Source organism: Cryptomeria japonica, chromosome 1 (genome assembly GCF_030272615.1).
Source record: "Cryptomeria japonica chromosome 1, Sugi_1.0, whole genome shotgun sequence".
Classification (NCBI taxonomy): Eukaryota; Viridiplantae; Streptophyta; class Pinopsida; order Cupressales; family Cupressaceae; genus Cryptomeria; species Cryptomeria japonica.
The window spans coordinates 158,563,098-158,574,428 of NC_081405.1; the positions used below are offsets into that span (position 1 = coordinate 158,563,098).

Here is an 11,331-nt window from a genome sequence, read left to right on the forward strand (position 1 = left end):
TCTCTTCTGTGATCACACATACAAAAACCTCATCAACATCTAAAACCCTAGACATGATGTCCTTATAAAGGAGTCTGATTTCATGTCGGTCCAATAGGATTATATTATAAGTTCCTAGGTTCAGTGCATCTAGACACATTTGGTAACATGACACAAAATCACCACCAAAGTGTCAGTGGATGATAACTCCTCACAGAAATATTGGTTGGTAACTCATCACAGAGTAATATCGGTTCATACAATTTACCGATTATTGGTTGTCAAAAATGAAGACTGGAAAATGTTAACTACTGCTTTGTTCCTTCGTACCGCTTGAGTTCCTCGAACCTCTTGAGGTCTTCATACCGATTGAGGTCTTCAGTCAATTTGTGATCGGTAAACATCTTCTGCAAAACACTGATAGTCTGAAGACTATAATACATAATACCAGTTGGAATAATTATCGGTTGAGCATAACTCATACATAAAGAAAGTTTACACAAAGCAAGTGTGTGTCCATCAATAAAAATCACAACATCATCAATATGCCAACAAGAATGGCTTCCTTCCAAACAATTTATTGACTGTATAGTCGATAAGGCAGATTAGAATGCAACCCAGTTTGACCACAATGAGGTTGAATGTATAGTTTGGTAAAAATCCATGATAGGATATATTCATTGACTACTCTTCTAAGCATCTCTTGCCATGACAGATTTGTGGAGCTTTAATGAACTTCTGGACCATAGTTTTCTAAGAAAAATCTATTGAGATAGTTGGTTTGCCATGATTCCAGATTTACCTTGAATAATCTTGAATAGAAAGACGGTCTAGTTGGAAAGAGATTATCATCACAGGGGTATGGATAGACAAAGAGTTGGTGAACAATATGAGCATGCTTCACAATCCATTCTTGTTGTGCTCAAATGCGTGGTTATGGGATGTGAATTGGCTATTTGGTGGGTGGAATTGCTAAGTGCGAGGAGGGATAAGATTCATGGAGGTGAGTTAGGATTTCATCATTTGCATAAGTTGGAGGGAGAGTTGCAATAGGACCCTGAGTTGTTATTGTCTGATGGGCCTTCAAATAGTTTCCCCTATCATGTTCATAATTTTGAACAATCTGATAGCGTTCATCTCTATTTGAGACATCCACGCTCAGTTGTGTCCATGTTTGATGTCTAAAATGTATCATTATGACTTCTTCATAGTAATCTGCATCATGGTATAAATTACAAATATATCATGTGTCCTGAAAGTTGAACTATGGAATGTAGCGTTTAGTGTACATTACTATATAGTACAACAATGATTGGTGATTTACAAACTAGGACATGACAATAACCATGACTATGACGGTTAAAGGATAATAAGGTTTTGTGTGGAGGAAGTGAAACAGTTAGGGTATAGAGTGTGAAACAAAATGCTATAAATAATAATTAAATTATGTAGAAACATACACATCTGTATATACATATATGTACATATAGGCAGGTACCGAAATTTTCATACACAAATGCACATATATGTATGTACAAATGTGTATGTAGAGATATGTATATACATATATGTACATCTACTCTATGTACATCAACTCAAAATACATATCAATATATACATATATGTACATCACCTCTATAGGTACATATTTGTATATACATATATGTACATCACCTCTATAGGTACAAATTTGTATATACATATATGTACATGTATGTAAATACACATACATACAATAGTTGGAAATGTATATGTAAGTAGATACAGATATATATTTCCAATTGCCAATTAATTCAATTTTGTTTGTAGATATAGCCATGTAGACTCAATGTTTGGATTATGATGGTTTTGCTCTCAATTGCATTGTGTCACTATTTGATTGACCATTTCATTGGCTATTTTAATGTCAATGTGTGGATGGTTGTTTGAATTGGTCTGAAGCCACTGAATTTTATTCATGAGAGATCAGTTGGAAGAGTTGTACAATTATATTTATGTTCTATTGAGTCAGTGTTTGATTGTTTGTTTCTTTCGCTATTTGAGAAAATGATTGAATGTTGGTTTGAATTGGCATGAAGGCACTCATTATCATTGATGGAGGGTTCATTTTTAGTCATCTACACTTATATGTTTGTTCAATTGTGCATTTGGATCTGCATTTTGATGTTTGAATTGGGCTTATATGTATGTTTGTTAATATATGTACATCATCTCTATATGGCCATATCTGTATATACATATATGTACATCAACTCTATATGTACACATATCTGTATATACATATAAATAAATCAGCTCTATATGTATATTTCATTGATGAAGAGTTCATTTGAAAGATTTGTACAGTTATATGTATGTACTATTGAGTCACTATTTGATTATCTGTTTCGTTGCATGTTTGAGTAAATGATTGAATGTCTATTCAAATCGGCATGAAGGCCCTCATTTTCATTAATGGAGGGTTCATTTTTAGTCATGTACACTTATATGTTTGTTCAATTGTGCATTTGGATCTGGATTTCGATGTTTGAATTGGACTTATATGTATATTGAATTGGTTGTTTGAAAATAGAGTTTTGTGAAAGTTTAATGCATATATATATATATATATATATATATATATACTATGAAATATATAGTGTATATATATTCTATATATTATGAAATAAAGAATTTTTGATAGTAAGTATATATATATACTTCCAGACATATGTATACGTGGACACCCTGAAGATGGGGTGCCCACATTCTGGCTCCTCTCCCACATTATCCATTAAATGTGAAAAGGACGACAATTATATGTCATGAAGTCGGAATTGAAAAGGGACACCCTTTTTAATTTTGAAAGCATTTGGCAATAAATGACATTAATGTTGGGAATATGAGGTGGTGGTTGCATAATGAGTAGGGAATGTTGGGAAAATCTTAGAAGAGATTTGGCTAGCCACCATTTCTTGAAAGTATTTGTGAGGAGATATTAAATAACCCTCGAATGCTTGTATTAATAGGGGTGAAGTAAGTAATGCATGGACAATTTCGTTTATTTGAAGTAGTGTGTAGGGAAGGGGAAGTAGTTGGGAATTGTAGGTAACCATGGAAGCTACATTCAGTCTCTACACAACAAAGCAATACCTCACATTTCTTGGGAAAATATCTGACAAGAGATTGAAGTCAATTTTCAAGCACCATGATGAAGAATTTCTTACGATACTGAAGGTGTATCTTGGTGAATGTTTCATGGAAACAGAGCAGTGAATGTTTCATGGAAATGGAACACAGGTACCACACCAATGTAGATATTGTGAGTATGGCAGTTGCATGGGGGCTAGAGATTGGGAAGAATGTTGAAAATGTTACATGGCTATTGCAGGGAATAGTGGGGTAGGAATGGTTGTTTGGCCTACAACCTTTTCTTAGTAGGGCCATCCCTGAAATTGGTTTTGATCTTCAGAATGGGGCTAAAGAGGGAGGAGTGACTACCATCTTCCCATTTATTAGATGGAGAGTAGGGGAGGACTAGGAAACTAGGAGGTTGGAAGCGGTCATGGGGTGGATATTGTTGGAACAATATGTTTGTGAGAAAGAAGGTGGTGTAGAGGTGGGAGGTGGGGGTGGGGATGAAGGTGACAAGCAGTGCCCACCGCAAACAAAAAGGGAGTTGGCAAACATCTAGGAAACTAGGCCCATGGGGGTCCGCAAGAAATAAGAATTGCTGATGTATGACGATTGTTTTTTTCTCGCATTTTGGTAAGGTATTGATAGTTTTTTTTTTAAAACAGACAAGTTATTTTATTATAGTAGTTAAAAAAAAGTTTTGGATTGTGAAGAAGATTACTACCTGGGAAAAAATATTTCTTTATGTGATTTTGTGTCTTCTTGCACCTCTGCAACGTGTTCTGTATTCTTTCTCCTCTTCGCTTCTTGATCCTCTTCACTTCTTCATGCTCTATCTTCTTGCTCCACTAAATGAGATGGGAAGATTTGATGTTCACATTTATAGATGAGAATTTGAATTTGAATCGAAGTCCTTTAATATCTTTACCTAGTGTGTTGCATTTGAAATTTTGAATATTCATTTTTTTCCATTTATGTCTAAGTTGATTGTTTTGGTTGTTAAATTCGTGGCCTTACACAATCAGTGTGATGGATGCAGGTGATATGACCAATGACAATGTTGAAGTGACCATATATGGCTGGTTTGACCTGGACAAATGGGACGACGAGTGCGGAAAGGTGTCAAAAGGGTCCCGTGGTCTGATGTACACTTGGACAACTAGTGACCATCAAGAGACCTTTGTGTGGCCACATCACTATCCATGGGTGCTCATGTGGCATGAGGTTGTTGTCATGTCATTTTGTATTGGTGGAACGTGGATGTCTGAAGGGTTGAATAGTTATACTTTTAATGTTTAATGCAAACACAATATTTTATTGTGGTCCCATTATTGGGCATGTACTGTTTTATGACCGAACACGAAACCTTTATTTTGAATTAATATGCATGGTTTTAATATTTTGTTATGAACTTAAAGTTTTATATTTGGAATGGGAACGAAATAGTTTTTGACTAATACGTGTGTATATGTTATGGTGTTATTAATTGGTTCTGGCTTGTACATGTGTTGGTACCTGTGTCAACACGTATTGGATGGTTAGGCGGTCATCTGTGGGCCCCTAACCGCCTCAATGCTACCGCACGTTTAGATCCTACACACATTCTAGCTCCTCTCTCCCCTATGGCACTAGCTAAGCAACAATGTAAACTGCACCTGCTTAGCCTATGCCCCTCTATGCCTTATTTTTATGCTTAGTATACATTGTACGCTGTCAGCCTGTGCTCTACGGCTTCTAACTGTTCTCGGGCATGCAGATAAAAGTACGACAGGTCAAATAATTTTTTTACAGGGCCTTGTGCAGTGGGGGAAATATTTTCACCAGGGGACTACGGGGAGGGCCCCTTTAAATTTTTTACTTTTTTTAATATATTTTATATTATTTTTAAAAAAATTTATTTAATAAGTTTCAATTATATTTTGAATAATTTTTGAATATATTTTTTTTTCAAATGAATATTAGTTTATTGGACATGTATTGATTTTTTATTTAATTATATACAATTAAAAATTAATATATTAAAATTAAAATATATTAATTTAAACCTTCATATTTAATTCTAATCTTAAAGTTAAAATCTAATTTAATATTGCAATTGAAATATGGGGATTTAATCATTGGTAAAATATCATTTAAGATTAGGGTAGAGATATAATTAAGATTAGGGTTAAAATATAAGGGCTTAATTATGGTTAGAATATTATTTAAGATTCGGATTAAAATATAGTTTAAGATTAGGGTTAAATATCATTTATGATTAGGATTAAAATATAATTTAAAATTAGGGTTAAAATACAAGGGTTTAATTATGGTTAAAATATCATTTAAGATAAGGATTAAAATATAATTTAAAATTGAGGTTAAAATATTTTAATCCTAATGTTCATTAATAAAAGTTGAATATCAACATTTTAATTTGACTTGAGTAAAAATGCAATTAAATATGTAGTTCTCAATTATATAAAGATGATTAAGATAAGAATTGATGAAAAAAATCATATAAAAAGATTATCGTTGATTAATGAAAATTAGATTGAACCTCCAAATTAATAAATATTATTGATAGTAAATTGATCTATAAGATTAAGCTTATGTCTAGTACATATATAGGAAAAAAGTTAAAGTGAAGTCTTTAGAAAGGAATGCTATTTCTATATTCATATTTGAAAAGGATCTATATCAAATTTGAATATAGAAATAGCATTCCTTTCTAAAGACTCCACTTTAACTTTTTTCCTATATATATGTACTAGACATAAGCTTAATCTTATAGATCAATTTACTATCAATAATATTTATTAATTTGGAGGTTCAATCTAATTTTCATTAATCAATGATAATATTTTTATATGATTTTTTTCATCAATTCTTATGTTAATCATCTTTATATTATTGAGAACTACATATTTAATAACTTTTTTACTCAAGTCAAATTAAAATGTTGATATATAACTTTTAGTAATGAACATTAGGATTAAAATATTTTAACCTCAATTTTAAATTATATTTTAATCTTTATCCTAAATGATATTTTAACCATAATTAAACCCTTATATTTTAACCCTAATTTTAAATTATATTTTAATCTTAATCATAAATGATATTTAACCCTAATCTTAAACTATATTTTAATCCGAATCTTAAATAATATTCTAACCATAATTAAGCCTTTATATTTTAACCCTAATCTTAATTATATCTCTACCCTAATCTTAAATGATATTTTACCTATGATTAAATCCTCATATTTCAATTGTAATATTAAATTAAATTTTAACTTTAAGATTAGAATTAAAATATGAAGGTTTAATTTAATATATTTTAATTTTAATATATTGATTTTTTTAATTGTATATAATTAAATAAAAAATCAATACATGTCCAATAAACTAATATTCATTTGAAAAAAAAAATATTAAAAAAAATATTCAAAAATTATTCAAAATATAATTGAAACTTATTAAATAATTTTTTTAAAAAATAATATAAAATATATTAAAAAAATAAAAAATTTAAAGCCCGTGGTCCTGTGGTAGAAATATTTCCAATTTATTTGACCTGTCGTACTTTTATCTGCACGCACGCCCGAGAACAGTTAGTAACCGCAGAGCACGGACTAACAGCGTACAGTGTATACAGAGCATAAAAATAAGGCATAAAGGGGCATAGGCTAAGCAGATGCGGCTTACATTGCTGCTTAGGCAGTGCCCTCCTCTATTACATGTTCAGAGTTCTTGGCAATGGGATTGAACTTCGAAATTTGAACCAATTCTGCATTGTATGTATGTACATCTTTTACGTCAATGTATATGTCAGTCGTAATCAGGTAGAGCCCACCCGAGATAATACGGAGCAAGAGAAGGAAAGGAAAATTCTTTATTAAAATAAGGACTAGGCAGGTGCCAACTCCACCTACTTCTACAGAGCTGCATTACATTTAGTGACTAATTATATAGCTCGACAACGATGTAAAATCGTCGCAGCGTCTATTTTAAACAAACACTTAGTAAATTAAATGGATCCGATATTGACGTTGTCGCAAAGAGAGACAAAGATTAAATGGAAACGCTGTTTGGAATTCCCCTGCCAGTCAATCCACCCTCCTTGGAAAGATCGGTGGTGTTCGGATAGAGCAGTGTGTATGGAACCTGTGATGGCCCATACCTGTTCTTCAGGTTGGAATTCTTGTTCCTCTCTGACACATTTTTCTCCACGCCCGCCAGAGCTGCAGAGAATTTTCCAAACGCTTGTTCGATGCCCTCATCGTCAGTCAATTCATGAGTGGATCCCTTCACCTGCCCTAAGTAGGCTTCATCCGTTGAATGCTTCGACAGAAGCTCCAACACCGCCATCACCGTGGTGGCCTGATTGGGGCTGGACACAGATGACAGCATAAACGCCTCTGGATCTTTCATCATTTGAGCATAGTCAAGGGAATGTTGCTCGGGAATTAGGCGTCTGCTGAGAGTAGGGAGATTGGGCATGTATCCTCCATATGCATATTGCCCGAAGTTGACGGCTGCATGGTGAGCAGATGCAATCCAAATGAAGGTTGTAATTGCTTCCACTGCTTCTTGCACCGACTCCATCTGATACCATCCACTTTCCTTCTTCAGGTCTCCATGCCCCACATTCACAGCTTCCTGCCACCATGCTTGCACTTCTGCGTCTTCCTTGATTGCATCGTCGCTCTTGTAGTAGAGAGACACATAATCACTCACCCATTGCTTTAAAGCACCCCAGATCTCCAGACCGTCCACTGCATATGGGTAGTCTTCTATCGCAAGCCTCAATCCGTGGGGTGCCGTTGAATCTGCAACTGCCATCCCTCTGCAATTGCATAGGTACATCTCCTAGCTTAGAATTATTTATATGACACCTGCATGACATTTAACAGTAGAGGGTAACAGAGAAGAGAGTATTATACCTTTTAATGAGATCGACGGGCAAGCCCTGTTCATTGAGTTTCCAGTGTTTATATGCTTTAGAGGACAACTCTATGGCATATCTGTAGGGTGTGAATCCTTGTTCAATAACACCATTTGCATTAATCAGAATCTGCCGGGCAGATTGATTAATGTCCATGGTGTCAAAATAATGAGGGAGTAATAACTTGTGAAGGGGATGCATTTTGCTTAGGTGCCTGTGAGTAGCAATGATGAAAGGCTCGATGACGGCATGAGTTCTTAACCTGCACGAAGAATGGAAAAGTTAATCATCGTGACATTATTTTGTCCACTCGGTCTAAATAGAATTACTGTCTTGTTTCAATGTGATCTTACCAATGACTGATCAACTGATGATAACCAGCATCGTTAACTCTTGAATGAGCTTTGGCAAGCAGCCACAGAGCGCCATCTTCTCCCTCTTGTGCAGGGGTGTAAACTTTTCTTTCAGCTTGGGTGAGACTGGTGTGAGGTAAACACAACTCGATCGCAACAACCCTCAGATTTCCTTGGTCTGTGAGGAAGAAGAGAGTGCGGGAGGCATACATTTTACGTTCATCTGATTCTTTGTTAATGCGTTCAATATAGGGCATGTACGCATCGTAGTAGTCCAAGATAAAGAGTCTTTTTGCTTCCACAGCCTGATCAAATCATTCACATTTAATCCCATCATGAGATTGGTCAGAGGATCAAAATTCTCTCTTTTTGATATGTTATGGAACTAGTTGAATCGCTATATAGATATAACATACCTGCTGCACCGTAAGGCCATCGAGGTTTTTCTCGATATGTTTTGCCGTTATAGAAGTCTCTTGAGGGCCATATAAGTCGGCGTCCAAGCTGCTTGTTGGAGGAAAGCTCTGTTCCTCAAGTTTAAGAGAAGAAGGTTAGCATTATAATCAATATTCAACTACAACATCAACATTAACATTAGATTAAAACAGGGAGCTTTTCAATTTGCTTGCCTGCAGACATTGAATGGCCATGGGATTGAGACCAGAAAGGGCATGTCGTGCAAACTCTTCGTCTGTCTTCCACGCATTTTCGTCAGCTGCAAGTCAGAAATAAAAATTTAAATTTGAAGTATCAATTATATGTTATTTTGTCGATGACTAATACTAGAAGAAATCGCTTAAACTTTAATGAAATAAATAGTATTGATCTCGCACCCTTAATAAGTTGGGGAACTGTGAAATTAATGAGAGATTGGTCCTGTGTGCTGAGCAGTCCTTTAACCATTTGGAGAGGAATTAGGTCTCGACTAAGATCCATAACATTGTTGAGAGCCTTGGGGATGCCTTTGCTGTAAATATCTTTCACTTCTTGCAGCGAGTGGAACTCATCACCAAATATGGACTTGATTGTGGGTATCACCTTTTTGGCGAAAGCTCGCACCAAATTAGACCTGTAGTCGGACAGATTGATATGAGGGAACTTCTCGTCTGGGGGAATGTAGTACTGGGTGGTGGGCAACAGAGGCAAGCTCTCAAACTTCCGATCTGTCATATCATAAACATTATCATTGATTAAGGTTCCAAACTAGTTTAAACTAAAATCAATTAACGCTACACAAAGGCTCGAAGCTCTATAATATTTAGAGAACCTGTTTTGCAGGGGCCCCGTCCAGTTCTACATCTTCTGGGATAAGGAAGGTCCTGTGACCCACCGAGGACCTCCCTGCGGAGATCGGTACTAATATCTGGGTTACCGAGATCATTGTAAAGATCGTAGTCATACACACGCTCATAAAACTTTCTCTCTCCGGTACCATTTCCTCGCAGAGAAGCCAGCTCTCGCTTTCTCAGCGTCAACAAACCTGCCGGTGTTTCATTGGGAAGATGACTCTGAAATCACCAATGTTCAGGGTACAATGCACATTAATAATACGTTGTTACTTGATCACTTATAAGTTCTCAAATTATTTGTTTCAGATTATACCTGAGTAGAAAAGAAGACCCGGTCAGTTTTGTTGAATAAATAGTAAGGATGGATCCAGGAGTTACAGACAAACCGTATTGCTGGAAGTTTGCCGGGTACAGCAGAAAGAGAGAGCGATTTCAAGAAGAACTCCCTCGGGTGCGCGTTCCTGACCAACAATGCACCGGGCACTCCTAGTTCAGTCTTCCATGTGAAGCTGACGGAGAATTTCGAGTTACCAGCAATGGGACCATCCAGTGGGTTCCAGCTTATTGATTCCTCCTCTCCTTTCTTCCCCAATCCCGAATCTACACCATTACCAGTCATACGTTGGACAATGCTATAAATTAATTACGCCCAAGGTGCAGAAAAGAAAAATGATTATACCCACTTAGGATCCTACGGTAATAACTAACAATAAAAACTAGTAATAATAATACCTTCATCAATCTTGTCGCTGCTGACGAGCTGAAGAAAGACTTTCTGCCCGAGCAATTCAGAGAATGTGTCCGCAATCGTGGCAGAGTAGTCAGTAACATCCGCAAGATATGCTTTCATTAACACCACTTCTCCTTTGATTTCAAACTCCCCTACATTCCCATTTTTAGAGGGCAATGGAAATGTTGGAATCGTTGGAATTGTTGGAATTTTTGGAACAGAGATGTTACCGAATAAACTATTGACATTCATCTTGGCTACACCTAAAAACTATCTGACTCCAAACTCTTTCTCGCCAAGGCTTAACGTATAAGCTGGCGATCAAATCAACTCTTAAAACAATCACACTAGGTGAGATTGAGATACTTTGGCTGCTCCACACGTCTATTTATACACAGACGGCCGAGCGTCGACGGTAATGGCTTCTCTCCGATTAAAGAAACGCGCTTAGTGCCTCACCGGAAAAATAATTGAAAACGGCGTCACTTCTGGGGCCCTCTTCTGCCCCTCTGGTTATCATTCATGCTGCAACTTCAACTCTATCCTAATATCTATCTTATCCATGCTATTATAGTCACGTGGGTTGAAATCATTAATACTCATATGTGCGATGATGAATTCTCCTGATGATAATGATGTACCATTAAATTTTCCAAAACTCCATTTCAGATGAGGCGGGCCGCTGGATATACTGGAATACTAATATTTTAAGACTCTAAAGTCACCTGGGATTTTAGATTTTTACATGTACACAGTGGATTTTAGTTTTACACATGTGCGCAGTGGAAACGTCCTTTTGGAAGGAAGCGTCCTTGGGCGGCAAAAGATTCCACATGCTGCCATTTCTGTTTTTCAAGAAATGTTTTCTTCCCAAATTGATTTCGCAGGCGTCATACGACCCATGAATGGATAAGATCTTTCATTTTTATAATGCACT

The 11,331-nt window shown here is 35.9% G+C and overlaps 1 protein-coding gene across 1 annotated transcript; it reads right to left on the reverse strand.

Moving 5' to 3' along the window:
• Positions 1–6,955: 6,955 nt before the first annotated feature.
• On the reverse strand, positions 6,956–10,760 carry LOC131048245 (linoleate 9S-lipoxygenase A-like). Its single transcript, XM_059216504.1, has 9 exons — positions 10,397–10,760; positions 9,978–10,264; positions 9,643–9,883; positions 9,209–9,538; positions 9,005–9,090; positions 8,792–8,899; positions 8,376–8,680; positions 8,021–8,284; positions 6,956–7,923 (listed from the first exon to the last, which is right to left on the reverse strand). The coding sequence occupies exons 1-9, from the start codon at positions 10,644–10,646 to the stop codon at positions 7,149–7,151; spliced, it is 2,646 nt and encodes an 881-aa protein (XP_059072487.1). The 5' UTR covers positions 10,647–10,760; the 3' UTR covers positions 6,956–7,148.
• Between the last annotated feature and the right edge of the window lie 571 nt (positions 10,761–11,331).